This window comes from Mastigoproctus giganteus, chromosome 3 (assembly GCF_048544385.1).
Source record: "Mastigoproctus giganteus isolate SK-2022 chromosome 3, ASM4854438v1, whole genome shotgun sequence".
In the NCBI taxonomy this organism is placed as follows: domain Eukaryota; kingdom Metazoa; phylum Arthropoda; class Arachnida; order Uropygi; family Thelyphonidae; genus Mastigoproctus; species Mastigoproctus giganteus.
Window position 1 is genome coordinate 206,810,109 of NC_143577.1, and position 20,225 is coordinate 206,830,333.

The 20,225-nt window shown below is 37.4% G+C and overlaps 1 protein-coding gene across 1 annotated transcript in view; it reads left to right on the forward strand.

Annotated features, from left to right (window-relative positions):
• Positions 1–20,225, forward strand: part of LOC150088630 (ral GTPase-activating protein subunit beta) — a 522,786-nt gene that overhangs the window by 224,901 nt on the left and 277,660 nt on the right. Inside the window, exon 15 of the mRNA XM_090369596.1 lies at positions 12,712–12,852. Coding sequence (XP_090225722.1) covers positions 12,712–12,852 — 141 coding nt within the window. The remainder of the gene's footprint in view (positions 1–12,711; positions 12,853–20,225) is intronic.

The window sequence follows — 20,225 nt, forward strand, 5'->3', positions numbered from 1 at the left end:
TTGCTGTTTTTTCTTTTCATCCTTTGCCAAAGATTTCTCGTAATCTGCCTTTGCTTGTGTAAATTCCTTTGTGAATTGATTACAGACTAGTTTATCTAACACAGGCTTCTCTGCCACCTGAAAATTTATATACCTTCCATGCATTTTTATTCTCTGCCACAAGTCTCATTAGTTCATATGACACCGAATTAGGTTTAAACCTTAACAGTATTTCTTAGTAGTTGTGAAAAGCCTAGTAGCTTTTATGTTTAATTCCTTGAATGCTTCCCATTGGCTGATGGTCGCATCAGCAGTTTGTTCCACTGTATAGAATTTAAAACTGTCTGAAACCACTGTAATCACCTTTATGAAAGCAGAAGCCCTTCACTTTCCCCTTAATGTTAGTAACATTTGTAAGTAAATCCCACATCAATACACTGTGATTACTGCCACCTAGTGGTTCTTTTATCTGCAGATTCATAATGTATGAATAATCATTGCCAATAATCAGATCAAGAATGTTACTCCTTCTGTTTGTCTCTCTAACATGCTGATGTACAAAACATACGTCATCCAATAAATGCACAAAAGTCTTGTGAGTTTGGGAATGACCAATCCTCAAGTTCCAGTAATGTTATGGAACGCTACCACTGTGCATCGTGTGTATGGAAATGATGCTATTGCACAAACGTATATGATATTTTAGTTAACTTAACATTCAGGTTAATGAGTTGACTAATATTTTCCAGTTTTTTTTAGTGCTTCAAAGGTTGACCTATATGCTGTGATATTTGTTTGGAATGGGGGAAAAACCCTATTGGTTTGGCTTGTTTATGTCTCGCTAAAATTTGTAACGTGAAAGTATATTTGAGGGTTTAATGCTGATGCATGTGTTATCTACATTAAAATTGTTGTGTGGCTTGAACTTCATATTCAGATTGTGAAGGATGAAGTTGTTGTCCACTAATAATGGCTTTGTAGTAAGAAAAATTATATTCAAAATAACAGAATGTGACTGACTGTAGACAAAGGAAGTTACATTCTCCAATATCAAATCTTATTTTATATTTTCAATTGAAGAACTACTTGTCTTCATACAAAATTTCTTCAGTTTACCTTAAAGTCATATATATCCTGGATTTTTAGCTAAAATGTCCATTATATTCTTTCTTGTGATGTGTTGCTATTGAATATTAGTTTTACATCTTCTGCCACATGAAGGGAATAAAAAAAATTGCATGCCATTTGTCTCCACTTGAATGCTGCCAAGCATAAGAATACCAAAGGTTGTCCAAAATGCAGCTAAGTCCCCTTTTAATTGAACACTGTACATTGAGCCCTTCACAACTAGGACAGCTGCACTGCTTTCTGTGGGAAAGCTTATTAAGAACGTTTGCATTAATGGGAAGCTTTTTACAATAGTAGTCAACAGCTTCTTACTGTGTACTCCCATCTTGTTAATGCCAGTGTTTTGGTGAAAAAGAGTGAGAGGTCTGGTGTGAAACTTAGTTAAAGGTTGAGATGGTGACTTGAGGAATATTTTATTTATGTTTTAATTAAAGCATAAAGAAAGAGTAAAAATAGAAAGAAGAATAAAACTCTGCATTGAATTCCATTTGGAAATGATTTGCCTGGATTTTTCAAAACAGAGAGCATTTGTTGGAGTGAATTACCTTTTCAACTTTTCCATATTCATTAGAAATACCTTTTCTGGTTCCAGAATACCCACAATCACATCTGCTGTATAATAGTCGAAAGAATCACTCGTGTCATCTATGGAAACCCAAAGATTTTTGTCTTTCATCTTTTAATGAATTTTGTGAGTGGTTTCCTTGTTATATTTTGCCAATATAAATCTTTTTCACTGTGGTGGATTCATGTTGTTTCTTTCACACAGTATTTTGTGAAGAGCTCCCAAAAGTTTGTTGCTGCAGTGAAGTTCTTACACAAGTCTCTTTGAAATTCTGAAATTTTATTCTTCATAGGTGTATTAACACTTGTTGACAGGATCTGAACTAACTTTTTTTCTTTCCTGATCACATTCCCCTTGTGTTTGGCAGTCTCTTCTCACAAACTTGCAGTACAGTACCTTGTTGGCTATAATTCCCCCCCCCCCCCAAACCCTTTTGACATATTCCCTTAACTTGGCTGTTTCACTTGTTTTTTTTTTTTTTTTTTTGGAGCCATGCCACCTATTCAGTGAAGTAGAAACAGTAAGTCAGTAACTGAAATAATTTGCAAGTGAGTTATCTTTTTGAAAAATAGCCTCCTTTGTCTAAGATGATTATTTTTTTTTTTACTCTAAGAATGGAGGCATTGGGACTTGGACCTTATAAAACAGGGGGTGCACAACCCAGAGGTCACTCCCTTGGAGGTCACAGAACTTCAAGGGGTCATGAGGGAGGGTTGCCAATTAAGGAATATTGAAAAAGAAATCATTCCCAAACATAATATTTTTATTATATTGTGTGACAATGTAGTTCCTACAATACATAGTACTTTTATCATATCACATGACATTGTAGTTCCTATTTTTTATTATTTCTTATTTCTTTATAAAATTCCTTAATTTGTAACACTCCTTTGCAACCCCATTGTAGTTCCTACAATGCCATGCAATATGATACAATAAATAAGATGTAGTTGAACAAGGATAAGCTTTGATTTTATCCTCTGCCTGTGATGGATGTTATTGTGCTTGTTACTAAAACTCATTAGTCTGTTTCATGGACAGGACATTCTTGGTTAAATGTGTGGACAGTGAAGTGTGAGAGAAGTATGAGTTTTACATTAAATGTAATCATTCTATTGTTATATATTGTATAATTTTCTATTCTTTATATTGTATCGTCTTCATTTTATAAATATAATAAATACTATTCAAACCTATAAATGATGTATTTTTCACATTGTTCCCTAGGCAAATAGACACTGGTGTACCATTATCATCTAAATTTAGGGGTCACAGGTAGGAAAGGTTGTGCACCCCTGTTATAAGACACTAAATGAAAGTTTGTTCCAGCAATCACTCACACTTCTTGAACAACAGTCAGGTTACTCAAAATTCCTTTGTTTTCTGTGCAAAATGGGATAACAAAACTAAAGCTGATCATTTGATTTTATCACACCCGTAATCAAAAATGTAGAAAGTGCAGAGAATGCGTCAAGGTGAGAAGTGATGATAAGCGATGCCAATTAATTCTCAAAGCAGATTGTTTCTGCCATTGCTACATGTCAAACTGGGACTAATGAAACATTTTAAGGTGATAGATAGAGGGAGGTTGTTTTCAATACAGTGAAACTTCCCTTTAACGGACAGCCACGGGGAACGAAAATGTGTCCGTTAGAGAGAAGTGTCCACTAACAAGAAGTCTGAGGGAGGAAAAAAAAAAAAGAAAGAAAGAAAAATCGTTAAACATTTAATGTAAAATTAAATTAAATTATATACAGATTTTGCACAATATTTTTGTAAATAATATACATACAATTGTGCTATGCATATTATGACTTTATCTTAAGAAAAATACATACAGTAATCACTTATTTTCTTCTGCACCTTCTTCCGGCTGATAATTTTGTTTTCAACATTTGTTTGGAGTGAAGAAACCATTGAAAGTCCTTCAGTATCTTCTTCAGCGGTGAAAAACATTTTTAAACGATTGATTTGTATGAGTGCTTCTTCTATTTTCATCGGTGGTTCGTTGTTAATATGTTCTTCGACAGAATGACCTCCTTCCATTTCTTCATCCTCATGAGGAACTTCTTGAAAAATATCGATGATGATAATGTCGTTGATATCTAGAGCACCATCTTCTGTAGTGAGGTTCGAGTCTATATCTTTGTAGCCAGGGTCACTTGTAGCGGAGGTATCGTACATTATCAATAGATGTTGAAGTTCTTGTTCTTCTTGGTACTCCACATTGCTGTTCACAACTTCGATTTTTGCGTTTGAGAAGCCAGACTTTACAAAACAGTTCATGACAGTTTATTTTCTAATTGCGTTTACTGAAGAGGAAATCCATTGAATCGCATCTAGGATGCTGATTTTCTTTGCAAGGTCACTCGCACATGTTACATCGTTCATGTTTGCAATGAGATGTCTTAAAACTCATTTTCTGTAGTGAAGTTTAAAATTTTTTATTATCCCTTGATCCAAGGGCTGACACTCTGCAGATGTGTTTGGTGGCAGAAAAACAATTTGAATGTTAGACAATTCAATGTGCGGGTGAGATGCAGCATTATCCATGAAAAGAATAATTTTTCTGTTTTGACGAATCATGTTTTGGTTAAAGTGACTTATCCATTCGCTCATGATATCTCGTGTCATCCACGCTTTTTTATTAGACTTTTAGTCAACATTCAAAAGATTCAACTTTATGCCCTTGAAACAACGAGGATTTTGTGGTTTTCCTATAACAAGAGGTTGTTCAAAGTCTCCCAGCATATTTGTACACAATAGTACAGTCAAGCATTCCTTAGAATTTTTTCAGCCCTGGCACTTTTCGTTTTTTAGACTCATTGTTTTTTCAGGAAGAGCTTTAAAAAACAACCCTGTCTTGTCACAGTTGTAAATATCTTTAGTTTCAAAATCACGACATAAACCTTCCAATTGGACGGTCCACTCTGTTACAACCCCAGTATCAACAGATCCACCTTCACCACTTACGGTTTTCCAAGAAATTTTATGCCGAGTTTTGAACTTGTCTAGCCATCCCACAGAAGCTTTGAACTCATTTACTTCCATAGATTTTGCAACCTCCAAAGCCTTTTCCCTAATAATAGGCCCATTAATGGGAATTTTTTTAGCAAGTGCGCGACAAAACCACTCATACGTAACATTGTCAATTTGAAGTCCAACAGTTTTCGGGAATGATTTTTGAACCTGATCATTTCCGTGTTGCCAAAATTGTTTGAGCAGTTCATTTTTTTCCTTTAGGATATCGCTTACCTGCGTCTTCCCGATTTTGAATTTTGCAGTGAGATTGCGAACACTATTTTTTTGCCGATTACACGCATTAATGAGTTCGACTTTATCTTTTAAAGTTAAATGTTTACGAGAAGACATTGTGCACTTCACACGACACTGAACAAAACTGAAAACTGAAACTGAAAAGACGAAAGGCCGACCATATTCCTGCCCCTGCACACACCGAATTCATCAGAAGTTTTACACATGCCTTAAAATTCTTGAAAAAGGGTTTAGAACCGCGATGTAAACCTTGATAAAATTCAGAGAATCGGAAATAGAAAATAAACACACGATTGAGGCAATACGTGGAAGAAACGTTCCTAGAAAAAGGGCTGTAAGCTCGCCCACTGTCCGTTATGGGGAGATCAAATTAAGTGCTAATCTAAACGAAACAGTGCAGATTGCCTGTCCGCGTCCATTACAGAGAATGTCCGCTAGACAGAAGCTGCAAACACGTTAAAACCAATAGAGGTGCGGCGCCTCCGTAGCCAGGTGGGAAGGAGCAGCAGTGCATAGCACACGCTTCTTGATTAGACCGGGGTTCGAGTCCGTCACCACCAAATACGGAGAATGCGGAAAGGTCAGGGAATGACCACCGCATATCCCGGAGCAATATGGCTTTAGTTGCTAATGCTCCTAAAAACCAAAATAACAATAACAATAACCAATAGAGGTGAGTTGGGGAATTTGAAAATGTCCGTTGTAGAGAGATGTCCATTAACAAGAGGTGTCCGGTTAGTAGAAGTTTCACTGTACATCATTTCAGAAATTTCCTGGAATAAGTGGTGATAAACTCAATTGTGATGTTTTCAGTGGATCACAGATCAAAAAATACCACAAGATGATAATTTAGCAATTTTTATGATTAGCAAGAAGTGGAGGTTTGTGAACAACTGTTTAGGCACTTATAAATCAGAGGACTACAAGAAGATTGTCAACAGTATGTTTACTACTTTCAGAAAGTTTATAATATGAATGTAGAGGTTCTTTTCTGCACAGCCACCTTGAACACTTTTCACAGAACCTTGGTGAGTAAAGAGAGGGTGAAAAGTTTCACCAAGTTGTCAAGACTTGAGTAAAAAAGATACCATGGTAAATGGAATGAGGCAGTGTTGCAAATTACTGTTGGTGTTTGAAAAGGGGATTCATGAAATGAATAAAAATTTCAGAAAAGCACAAATTCAGCCATGTACACAAAATTCTATTTGGAAAATTAAATGCACTAGGCATAATCCTTATGGGTTTTGATAATTAACTATATAATATCGGTGTAAATACACCATAGTTAACCCATATATTTGAGCTACGATTGTAGCGTAGAAGGCATCGTTTTAAATGTATCTCATAATGTGGTTGCCTTCACAACAAGATAGCTACTATTGAATTACTTCAAATAAATAACGCTTCTCTAGTAGAGAAGGCTACTGTTATTTATTTTCAGCGGTACCACCACCCAGACGATCGTTTCGAAGCTTTTTGGCTTCGTCATCAGTGAGCGGGTAGGTACCCAGGTAATACAACAAGCCATCTCAGTTGCGAAGTTATATCCACATTATGAGAGATGCCAGAAGGGTGTGGTGGTAATGTATTTGGAAAATTAAATGCACTAGGCATAATCCTTATGGGTTTTGATAATTAACTATATAATATCGGTGTAAATACACCATAGTTAACCCATATATTTGAGCTACGATTGTAGCGTAGAAGGCATCGTTTTAAATGTATCTCATAATGTGGTTGCCTTCACAACAAGATAGCTACTATTGAATTACTTCAAATAAATAATGCTTCTCTAGTAGAGAAGGCTACTGTTATTTATTTTCAGCGGTACCACCACCCAGACGATCGTTTCGAAGCTTTTTGGCTTCGTCATCAGTGAGCGGGTAGGTACCCAGGTAATACAACAAGCCATCTCAGTTGCGAAGTTATATCCACATTATGAGAGATGCCAGAAGGGTGTGGTGGTAATGTATTTGGAAAATTAAATGCACTAGGCATAATCCTTATGGGTTTTGATAATTAACTATATAATATCGGTGTAAATACACCATAGTTAACCCATATATTTGAGCTACGATTGTAGCGTAGAAGGCATCGTTTTAAATGTATCTCATAATGTGGTTGCCTTCACAACAAGATAGCTGCATTATGGCCACAGAAGCCAACAACTAATAAAAAAAAAAAAAAAAAATTTTTTTTTACGGAAAATGTGTCATGACGGATTGACTCTTTTTATTTTAAAAATTTTTTTATTTATTTTCTTATTTTTTATTTTAAAAGTATGCATCGTGCGAATATCATTGTATAATTTTTTGTGCTTTTTATTAATTTTTTCATAGAAAATACATGGGAGTAATTAACCCATTTGGGCTATCCCGAGTTATCTCGTGTATGCCAAAAAGTGTGCAAACTATACAGATATTTTAAATAAATTAGCGCTTGAGCTAAAAGAAAGGCACAGAAAAAGTCTTCATTACTCATTATATAAATAAATTTTAAAAATCAAGCAGAACGCACAAGCAGTAATCGCGAACTAACTACATTCTGATACATGGCCACCACAAGTGAACAGGCAAGGTAAGCGTCGCTTACGGGCAGCAGTTCAAGAGGGTGCCGAAATATTTTTCGATATTGTTTTTGCGAATTATTTTTGTGGGTTCAGTATTCTGCATTTAGGATGGCAAATTATATTTTGCTTTCTGGCAGCACAGGAACGCGAACTACTGTTCTGACATTGCTGTACAATATAAGTAAAACGAAAGCCAGTCGTCTGCTGCCAGGCGTAACAAAATCCTGAGAAAACTCGGGAATTTACCTGGCTAATGCAAAATTAGCCAGAGAAAATACGTTTTAGTCCTAAACTTGGAGGTATTATTGTATCTCGAGATATTTCGTGTAGTTCCAAATAACTTTTAAAACTAAAATTGAGATATCTCGGGATAATCCATGCAGGGGTTAAAGACCAACAAGCCTTGAAACGGTGCGGTCTGGGTAGTGGTGCCCACTGAGAATAAGTAGCAATAGTCTTCTCTTTTAGTGAAGCATTACTTATTCGAGGTAGTGCAATACATGGCAGCTCGTTGTGAAGGAAGAGCACAATGTGAAATACAGATAAAATGATGCCCTTCATACTACTAACATAATTTTTTATTTAAGAGTTGTCTATGGTGTGTTTACACCAATATTATATTAATTAACAATGAAATTTAATAAGATTAATAAATTTTATTGATAATACTATACTAATCTAACAGATTTCTAATACAATGCTACGTATTTCGCTATCTAGTTTTACGGTAAACCTTACAGTATTCCGTATTGTATATCAATGGTGGCACATTGGTATACAATACGGAGGGCTTAGAGGGGAACAGGTATCCTGTGTCTTATCAGACACTCAGCCTAAAACACTGATGGATCCAATATCTCTCTATTACAGAAGATTTAGGAGAAGTCCGGTTGGCCTGCCTCCCTAAAATCCACTCATGCACACCTTCTCGATGGTAAGCCCTGTTACGTCACTTAGGTGGCAACGAACGTGTAGAGTGGTTCTCTTCAAGATGCCTGGTCAGCATGAAGAGGAAAAGACCAACCCCTCCAGCAATATGAAAGCACGACGAAACAAATGGCCCTCAGTCCCCAGCAGCTTTCACTCTCCCTCTTACGGCAGCGAGAGGATTAGAGTGGAAGCAGAGGGTGCTAAGAATCTCTGGGTACGACCAGGCTGCCATGCACGGAAACTGAACTTGGCCTGTTATAACGTAAGAACACTCATCGGTGAAGACAGGATATTAGAGCTGGAAAAGGAATTAGAAAATGTGAATTGGAATATCATCGGTTTGGCTGAAACAAGAAGAAGAAATGAATCACTTATAAGTTTATCAAGTGGAAATCTGCTGTACACCAAGGGAAACAGTGAAAGGAGTGAAGGTGGAATTGGGTTTCTGGTCCATAAAGATTTTAAAAACAACATTTTGGAATTCAAAAGTACATCACCAAGAGTGTCAAGACTAATACTCAAGATTTCTAAGAGATACAAGCTAAAGATTATAATGATTTATGCACCAACATCGAGCCATGATGATGAAGAGGTTGAAGAAATGTACACTGAAATTGAGAGTCTTCTAGATGAGCAGAAAACCCACTACACTATTATTATGGGAGACTTCAATGCTAAGGTTGGAAAAAGACAAAACAGCACAGAAAGGGGAACTATAGGAAATTTTGGAATTGGTGAAAGAAATGAAAGAGGTGAAAGACTTGTGGAATTTGCAGAATCTCAAGGACTGTCAGTAATGAACACTTTTTTCAAGAAAAGGGTGAACAGAAAGTGGACATGGAAGAGTCCAAATGGATTAACTACTAATGAAATCGACTTCATCCTCACTAATAGAAGATATATTGTGAATGATGTCACCGTCCTGAATAAGGTAAATGTTGGAAGTGATCACAGAATGGTAAGATGTACACTTGATATAGATGTAGGAAAGGAAAGGAAAAAACTGACTCGAGTAAATAATACAAAGGTCTTTGAGATAACAGAAGAGGAGAAAAAGCAGTATGTACTGGAACTTAAGAACAAGTATGAGCTTCTGCAGACTGCTGAGGACCAAGATATCGACGAGGAATATTACAAATTTTTGAAAGTGATAAAGCCCAAGAAACCTATAGGGAAAAAGAAATCCAAAGAAGAAAAAATTAGTCAAGAAACACTTGTCATGATGAACCGAAGACGACAAATGAAAAGCAAGAAAAACACTGACAGGGAGAAAATTGAGTATACTGAGTTATGCAAAGCCATTAGAAAGAGACTCAGAGAGGACATAAGAAGATTAACACAAGAAAAGTAGAACAAGCATTAAGGGAAAACAAAGGATTTAAATCAGCAGCCATGAGCAGTAATACAGAAAGACAAATGATACTGAAACTGAAGAATAGCGATGGGGTACTTATAAACAGCAGAGAAGGCATAATTCAAATAGCAGAAGACTACTATAGAGAATTATACAAGGAGCAGGGGAATGATGCCAGCAGTGGGGAAGATGGATTGCAAAGTAGCAACACATACGACATACCCAATATTCTTCCTGATGAGGTAGAACATGCATTGAAGAAAATGAAGAATCAGAAAGCCCCGGGGGAAGATAAAGTTACTGTAGAGTTGTTAAAATTGGGAGGAAGAGACATAACACAAAAATTGGCAAGGCTCTTCACAAAGTGCATTAGAAAAGGTGTGACGCCTAAGCAGTGGAATAATGCAATCATAGTTTTGCTGCATAAGAAAGGAGATAAATCAGAAATTGGAAATTATAGACCAATTAGCTTGTTATCCCACATCTACAAGTTGTTCACAAGGGTCATTACTAACAGATTAGAAAGAATACTGGATGAGAATCAACCGAAAGAGCAAGCTGGCTTTAGGACAGGATTCTCAACTATGGATCACCTTCATGTAATATCACAGCTAATGGAGAAAGCAAATGAATATAAAACACCATTATGCCTGGCATTTGTGGATTATGAAAAGGCATTTGATTCCATACAGCATAAGGCAATGTTTCGGGCACTGGAAAGACAAGGCATTGATACCCCATATATTATGATTTTGAAGAAAATATACGAGAGTGCTACCTCCTTTATTAGACTAGACAAAGGCAGTAGGAAATTTAAAATTGAGAAAGGAGTTCGACAAGGAGACACAATATCTCCGAAGCTGTTTACTGCTGCTCTTGAGGAAGCTTTCAGAAGATTAGACTGGTCGCAGAAAGGAGTCAATGTGAACGGAGCGTACCTAAACCATTTGCGATTTGCAGATGACATTGTGGTCATAAGCCATGATCCCAAAGAATTAGAGGAAAATCTTAATCAGTTATGCACAGCTAGTAAGGATTTTGGACTAAAGATGAATATGGCTAAAACAAAAGTAATGATGAACAAGTATGCCACAAAAAGGGAAATAATGATTGAAGGAGCAGTAATTGAAAAGGTGGAGTCATATACTTATCTGGGACAAGTTATTAGCTGTAATAATGATAAATGGCTGGAAGTCAAGAGAAGAATAAATTTTGGATGGATAGCATTCAGGAAATATAGTCACATACTGAAGAGCAATATCCCAGTTTGTCTGAAACGTAAAATAATGGACCAATGTATACTCCCCACCATGACTTATGGAAGTGAAACTTGGGCACTCACCAAAAGAATGGAAGAGAAGCTGAGAACCACACAGCGAAGAATGGAATGAATCATATTGGGAATAAGACTGTTAGATAAGAAGAGAAACACATGGATTAGGCAACAAACTCAAGTAAAGGACATTCTTATCAAAACTAAAGAACTAAAATGGTCTTGGGCAGGACACATAGCTCGAAGACATGATGACAGATGGACTAAGAAAATAACAGAATGGTATCCAAGAGGAGCTAGAAGAAAACCTGGAAGACAAAGGCGGAGATGGATAGATGAAATTCATGAGTTTGTGGGTAGTAAATGGATGTCCAGTGCTCAAAACAGAAGCAACTGGAAAGTTGCTGGAGAGGCCTTCATCCTGCAGTGGATTGAAAATGGCTGATGATGATGATGATGATGGTGGCACATTACAAACGTAAAATCTACGGACACTAAGTATTAACTTTCAAAATCGCTATCTAAATTCAAAATAAACCGCAGAGCTTTGCTAGAACTATAAAGTTACTTATAGAAAATAATTTAGTATAACAATTAAGTCAATAAAACAACTAAATATAAATGAAAACTTAGCATTCGCTGGAGCTGCAAAAATCTTGACCAACATGGTAGTCAGGAAGGCAGATGAGTAATGATATTGTCAATGCCACCTCTCAGCCTGTCTGCCTAATTTTTCTAAATCTTTGTGCAGTAACATACCTTGATTATTGTCTTTAACCATCCTGCCAATCTTTGTGTCATATGCTAACTTAGACATTAAGCCTGATATACCTTCATCAATATCCTTAATAAATACAGAAAACAACAGCAGCCCCAGCACTGAACCTTGGGAGTGAGGAAGGATCCGCTAATAATATTAGTCCACAAAGATCAGTGTCCAAGATAACCACTCAACCATCAGTATCCTCTCCAAATCAACCATCCCTTTATCCATGGCTGTAGCTCACCTTATACTGCACTGTTCCAATTTGTACAGTAGTGTTTTATGTGCAATGGTATCAAAAGCTTTAATTTTAAGAAGTGCATAGCAGTATTATTACAGGCAGAATCTTGTTTTGTTTTGTTTTGTTTTTTTTGTTCTTACTAGAGTCAAATGTTTTTTATATTATTAACTTTTCATGTAATAATAAACTTTTGTATAAGTAAATATAAATATTCGGAGTCTTATAAAAGTATTGTGAAGGGTATGGTCTAAATCTTGGAAAATGTTTAAAGCGATATGTTTTCAAACAGATTGATCACACTGTGCTTTCTTTTTTTTCGTGGCCAGGCTCATTTACTCCTTATTTTGCCTCTCATTTCTATTGTTTGCAGTAAAATATATCAAAACACTCGTTAAAAAATTTAGTTTATCCTGAGATATTAAAAGAATCAAATTGCACTGAAAGTTTTTGGTGTGTTGATTTTTTTGTAATACATGCCAAACTCTACTATATCATCAGTATTATTCCTTGAAGTAACGTTAATAAATGTGGTAGTTGAAATGTTATTTAAGACATCATTTCTTTTTAACAATACATTAGAGAAAGATATGGGTTGAAACTTTAAAGAAAATGTTTTATGTTTTTATTTTTCAGATTCTACACATGCATCATTTTTACGTGCCACTTATCTCATTTGTCATAGACTTATATCTTCGTGGAAAACAGACTTGAATGTGTCATTGGCTGCTCTAGAAGTTCTTTCTGGACTTGCTCGAATTCACTTGCCTCAAGCTGGTATTGTATGCTTCTGCCACTATATTAAAGTTATATTAAACTCCATTTATATCTGTATTATGGTTACTTTTAGCTAAGGTTATATCATTTGAGAACAACAGAATTTAAATTGCATCATGTAATGACTTATAGGTATAAAAAATTAAATTATGTTGCATACTATAGATGATTCATGAATGCAAGATTTCTATTCCCAAAAACTTCTATTTTTTATCTTACAAAAGAGAGTCAAACTAGCCATAGAATGCTTCAATGTACAATAACAATATACTGATTATGGTCCTAACTTTCTCAGCACATACTCTAACAAAACAGCCCAGCTTTAAGCCTTTCAGTTGCTGAGTGTACATAATTTTTTTTAAATAGATGAAATAGAGGACAACCCTTTTTATATACAGATACTCTAATATCGATTTAAATTAATCTGAAGGAAAATTCCCCCACCCACTACTAACAAGAAGTAAGGAAATGAATGGAAACAATCAAATTTCTTACTGAAAGGATAATAGTGATGAAGATAAAAGCAGAACATAAAGATATAGTGGGGTGCAGGGATATATGCCTATATGAGATTATGAAAAATAGGAAATAAGTGAAAATATATGAGTGAGTAGAAGAAATAATTAAAGAGAAAAAATAATTTTCTCAAATAGAGAGGGAAGGGAAGAGAATTGTGTAGGAGAATACAGTCAGGAAGGAGGATTGAAAGAAGGGAAAAACTGGTTGAAAAAATAAATTGGTGGTGAAATGTACATTCTTCAAATATCATTAAAAAAGGCAGACAATTGAAAGGAATGGGATACCAGAGGAAATACCTGAAGTGATAGGAAATGCAAGGAGTAAGGGAACTAACAAAAATATGTTGACAGATATATGAGAATGAAAAATGGCGGGTATTTTATGACTAGTACTACTATCATTATTCCAACAGTGAAGAAAAAAGAATGCAATTAAAGGTAACTAATTAAGAACCATTAATTTGATATTGCATGCATTAAAGATTATTTTAAGAGTTATCTTGAACACAATGAAGAGAGGGACAATATGATATACAGTTTAAGAAAATTGAGAGGGCAAATAAATATGAAATGAGATATGGGAGAGGAACCGAGGATGTGATAAGTATAAACACATTCTTTCCACCAAGAATTTTGGTGGAAAGAATGTGGAGATAAGTGAGAGTGTTTACATTTCTTTTGTTCATTTGCAGAAAGGATTTGATGGATATAATAAAGGATTTTTTTTTAATGAAAATTCCAAACACAAGAGGTATTAGAACCTATAGTACTTAGTACAGTACACGGTCTGAAGGTTGAGAAGATGAAGGAAGGTACTTATTGATATCACAATTGAATTTCTATAGATTTTAATCAGGAAATACATATGAACGAAGTTTTTTTTTTTTTTTTTTTTATGAAAACCCCAAACACAAGAGGTATTAGAACCTGTAGTACTTTGTACTGTGTGTTGATTGGAGTTTGAGAAGATGAGAGAAGATATTTGTTGACATTAGACTTGAACTTCTGTAGACTGTAATTTTCAGGAAATATGTATGAAGGAAGGTTGTTCCAGAAAACGGCAGTTGAATGAATAAACAAGGAAGACGAAAAGTTGGTTCTGTGAGTTTGAAGTTGGACAGAAAATGGATGTTGCCGGCTGTGTTCGGACTGTTTTGAAAGAGAGAGGGAATTATAGAAGCCAATTCAGAAGAACAGTGCCCATGCAAGTATCTGTAGAAAAGGCACGCAGCAGAAACAGTGTGTCTATGAGACAGTGAGTGGAGAGACTCTGTTAGAGATGAGTCATTAATTAACTTATGCCCTCTTCTGACTGGAATCTAGAAGCCTGAGAGAGGTTTTGGGGACACCACCCTAGATGTGGGAACAATATTCTGTGGTAGGGCTGATTTGTGATTTGTACAGAGTGAACAGCTGTTTGGAAGAAAAGTAATGCCGAGAGCGAAAGAGAAAACCAAGTTTTTTTAGATGCAGAGGAAGCAATATTTGTAATGTGCTTGTGCCAAGAGAGATTAGAAGTCAGGGTAATCCCCAAAAGAGATGTATCAACTTGCCTAGAAATGGAGGGTCACCAACGATAACCAAAGGAGCAGAAAGAATCCTTTTTGCAAGATTAGCATTAGCATTAGTAGAGGCATATGATGCAAGAAAGCAAGCTTATTCAGCATCAGCCAAAAAAAAAAAAAAAAAAAACACACCACTCCCATTTTCGTTCGAAATACCTGTCTCCATTAAATTTGTTTAGGCTATCAACTTCAACAACAAGTGACGGAGCCGACTGGGCTAGCCGAGTGGGTAAAGTACCTGCCCGGCAACCCAAAGGTCGCGGGTTCGATTCCCGCCTCGGGCTTGGATCAAAGTACTGCAAAAACCGTGGGAGGTGCAATATGGCCACAGAAGCCGATGCGCCAACAACTACCAAAAAAAAAAAAAAAAAAAACAAGTGACGGAAGTCGGTTCCACCAACCAACCACCCGCTGGCCAAAGGCAAATTTCCGCACATCTATCTGACATCCGTCCTTCCTCAATTTGAATTTATGCCCTCTGAGGTGATTATTTTGAGCAAGATGAATAATCCCATTGGCATTGAGCATGCTCAAACCATTCAAAGCCTTATACACCTCTATCAGATCACCTCGCTGATGCCTAGTCTCCAGACTCTGTAATTTGCAAAACTTAAGCCTTTCTTCGTAAGAGCAACCCTTTGTTACATTCACTAATCTTGTTGCCCTTCTCTGTACCCGTTCCAGCAGCTCTACATCCTTCTTGAAATGAGGCCTCCAGACCTGTATACAGTACTCTAGGTGTGGCCTGACCATTGCCTTATACAATGGAATAATCACCTCCTTATCCCTGCTGGAAAAATTCCTGTATATCATTGACAATACTCCATGAGCTACTCTTCCAGCCCGTCTGCACTGCTCAGAGAACTTCATATCTGCCTGCACAACCACCCCCAAGTCCCTTTCATTCTCTACCACTGTCAGTGTAGTACCACAGAGTTGATACGTTGCTCTGGGGTTGCTGTTTCCCATGTGTAGTACTTTACATTTGTCAATGTTAAACTTCATTTTCCACCTCTCAGCCCATCTGTTCAACCTTTCCAGATCCTGTTGCAGCAGCATACCGTCACTAGTGTCCTTAACAACCCAGCCAACCTTTGTATCATTTGCAAACTTCGACATTAAACTTGATATCCCATCATCAATATCATTCATAAACACCGAAAACAACAACGGACCCTACTTTAACATTGACAAATGTAAAGTACTACACATGGGAAACAGCAACCCCAGAGCAACGTATCAACTCTGGGGTACTACACTGACAGTGGTAGAGAATGAAAGGGACTTGGGGGTGGTTGTGCAGGCAGATATGAAGTTCTCTGAGCAGTGCAGATGGGCTGCAAGAGTAGTTCATGGAGTATTGTCAATAATATACAGGAATTTTTCCAGCAGGGATAAGGAGGTGATTATTCCATTGTATAAGGCAATGGTCAGGCCACACCTAGAGTACTGTATACAGGTCTGGAGGCCTCATTTCAAGAAGGATGTAGAGCTGCTGGAACGAGTACAGAGAAGGGCAACAAGATTGGTGAATGGAACAAAGGGGTGCTCTTACGAAGAAAGGCTTAAGTTTTGAAAATTACAGTGTCTGGAGACTAGGCACCAGCGAGGTGATCTGATAGAGGTGTATAAAGCCTTGAATGGTTTAAGCATGCTCAATGCTGATGGGATTCTTCCTCTAGCTCAGAAAAATCACCTGGGAGGGCATAAATTCAAATTGAGGAAAGACAGATGTAGGATAGACGTGCGGAAATTTGCCTTTAGCCAGCGGGTGGTTGGTTGGTGGAACAGACTTCCATCCCTTGTGGTGGTGGTTGACAGCCTAAATAAGTTTAAGGCTCAGCTGGACAGGTATTATGAACGAACAGAGGGGTGAAGTGGAAGTGTTTTTTTTTTTTTTTTTTTTTGGCTGATGCTGCATAAGCTTGCTTTCTTGCATCAAATGCCTCTACTAATGCTAATGCTTAGGAGAGACCCAATACTGAACCCTGAGGAACTCCACTAATAACATTAGTCCACGTTGAGCAGTGTCCATTGATTACCACTCTCTGTCTTCTGCCACTCAACCATCCCCTTATCCATAGCAGCAATTTGCCTCCAATGCCACACTGCTCCAATTTGTGCAGCAGTCTTCCATGTGCAACAGTATCAAAAGCCTTTCTAAGATCCAAATATATAATATCAAAGTTATTCCCTGCATCCAGTTCTTTTGTGACTACATCATAGTATCCAATCAAATTGGTCAGGCAAGACCTGCCCTTAACAAAACCATGCTGCATCTGAGCCATAACTGAATTCTTGTCTAGATGAACCTGCAGTGCTTCTTTAACCAGTGCCTCCATTAATTTACCTGGAACAGAAGTTAAACTAACAGGTCTATAATTACTTGTGTCAGCCTTTGATCCTCCTTTGTGAATTGGGGTTACATTTGCACATCCCCAGTCTATGGGTACCTCCCCTGAGTCCAAAGAAGCTCTCATAATTATGGCTAGGGGTTTGCTTACTTCCTTTGCTGCCTCCTTTAATATAACTGGATAGATCCCATCCACCCCAGGTGCCTTTTTTATGTTTATCCTCAACAATCTCTCCTCCACTTTCCTCTCAGTTATTACAAAATCATCCAGCTCACTGCCAATGTTTACTTTACCTACATCATTCTCCTTCCTGAATAACTCCTCATGCGTGAATGTAGATGCAAAATACTTGTTTAGATTGTTAGCCACCTGAGCAGGATCCTCAACTGTTGAACCATCAATATCCAGTAGACCAATCTGGTTCATCCCTTTCCTTCTTGAGTTTAAATAGGTAAAGAACTCTTTTCTGTTTTTCTTTGCATCCTTTGCCAAGGATTTTTCGTAGTCTGCCTAATCTCCTTTGTGACTTGGTTACAGACCAACTTATATCTATCATAGGCTTCCATGTCACCCATTAATTTGTATGTATCCCATGCATCTTTCTTCTCTGCCACATGTCTCATTAGTTCATCTGACAACCATTTAGGCCTAAACCTTGAACAATATTTCTTATTTGGTATGTAAAGCCTGGTAGCCTCCAAGATTAGTTCCTTGAATGCTTCCCATTTTGAGTTTGCTGTTGGTAACATCATCAGATGGTCCCACTGTATAGAATTTAAATACTGTCTCAGACCATCATAGTCGCCTTTACGAAAACAAAAACCCTTCCCTTTACCTCTGATGGTAGTTACCTCCTTGAGTAAATCCCACTTCAACACACTGTGATCACTGCCACCTAGTGGTTCATTTATCTGCAGATTCTTAATGCATGAAGAATCACTACTGATAATCAGATCAAGAGTATTGCTCCCTCTTGTTGCCTCACGAACATGCTGATGTAGAAAACAATCATCCAATAAATCCACAAAAGCCTTGCTAGTGTGCAAGTGACCAATCCACAAATTCCAGTCAATATCTGGGAAATTAAAATCCCCCATTATAAGACTCTCTGATTTACTGGCCCACTCTATTTCCCTGTACAATATCTTATTATACTCATCAGAGTCATTAAGCCTATAGCACACTCCTACTCTCAATTTTGATTTCCCTATGCTTATGTCACACTAAACTGACTCGACACTGCCCTGTCCATCGATGTCGACTGGCTTCACTTCCTTGGACTTTATGTGTTTCTTAACTAATAGCATAACCCCTCCTCCCCTCCTGTCCTGTCTATCCTTTCTATACACATTGTATTCCCCAAATTCCAGTTCTGCATTCCTTATATCTGTGTGACACCACGTCTCTGATATTCCAACAATATCTGCCTTTGATGTTTTGAGCAATACCTCAAATTCATCAAATTTATTTACTAAACTCCTAGCATTGGTGTACACGCAGGTATACATGCACCTGTTTCTATTCTTAGCTACCCTAACACAGCCCATGTGTTTACTTGTACTGCAATGACTCCCAGCAGTCTCTGAAATATCCTGAATCTTGTTTTTCAGGCTTCTGCTCATTTCAATAGCAGTGCAAGAATCACTTCCACCTCTGCCAGTGGCTACTGTTAATCTATTAGTCGTTGTATCCCCCCCAACTAGCAGTTTTCCGACCCACCTAACACTGCCTCGACAGCATCAGCAAAAATTCTTGCACCCTTTCTATTTAAGTGTATCCCATCCCTGTAGAAGCAATCTCTCCTGTTAACAAATACAGTCCAGGCTGAAAAAAATTCTACCCCTTGAGCCTTGCACAATCCCTCCAGGGCCAAATTGATCGACAAGGCTCTCATCATATACTTCCTCCTATCGTGTCTGGGCAGAATTGCAGACACTTTCAAATTCAACCCTAATTCATGGCTTTTTTCAACAGTGACCTGTACTTGCTAAGTAATTCCGCTGGTCTCCTACTCTTAATATCATTAGTGCCAACGTGTACAACTATATCACCTTTTGTGCCCTTAAAAGATGATATCCGCTCTACAATGTCATCAACCTTTGCCCCTGGCAGATATACCCTGGTCCTAATCCACCTATCCTTTTTACAAAGCATGTTCCCTGTTTCCCTGACAATAGAGTCACCAACAACTACTAGTTCCTGTGGGACCAGTGCATTCTGCCTAGTGGGCTGCCTCTGTGTTGCCTGATGACCAAGTGCAAGCTCTGGCGTTGATGTGGGCAGCTGAGAGCTTGATGGGCCCGTCAGTTTATTTCCTTCGACGGCATCCACCCTGTCCTTCAAGCTCTCATAAAGGCCCATAACAACGCTGAGTTGTCGCCTGATTTCCTTGCACTCCTTACATCGTGCACACACAAAGACATCACCCTTGGCAGTATCATGTCCCGTACCCGACTGCTCCGCAATCATCAAGCAAACAGTGCATTTTAAGACTTTGATTCAGAGGGCAACTGTCCCCCTCAGTTCTCCCCTGAACCACAGCACTCCCATTAGCTTGAGCCTTTTGCTTTGCTGCTCTGGTCTGAGTCATGATTCCGATTTATTCAATAAAATTTCAAAACAAAATTAATTCCTTAAGTTATATCCCAAAACAGTTATAACGCTATATTTATTTTTTCGGTATCTAGTGTTTTCTACGAGTTCTTTATACAACTTCCGTATCACGTGTACCACTATAGTTATGTATTAATTATTTGTTACGACCAAGTCGTTATATATATATATATATAATTAAAAGTACAATTTAATTGACAATAAAGTTTATCAAGATTAATAGATTACTGATTAATTGATTGACAATATTATATTATGCACTATACTACACTAAGCTTATGCTATCGTGTAAAAATGGCGGGAATTCACGAACGGTACTTCTA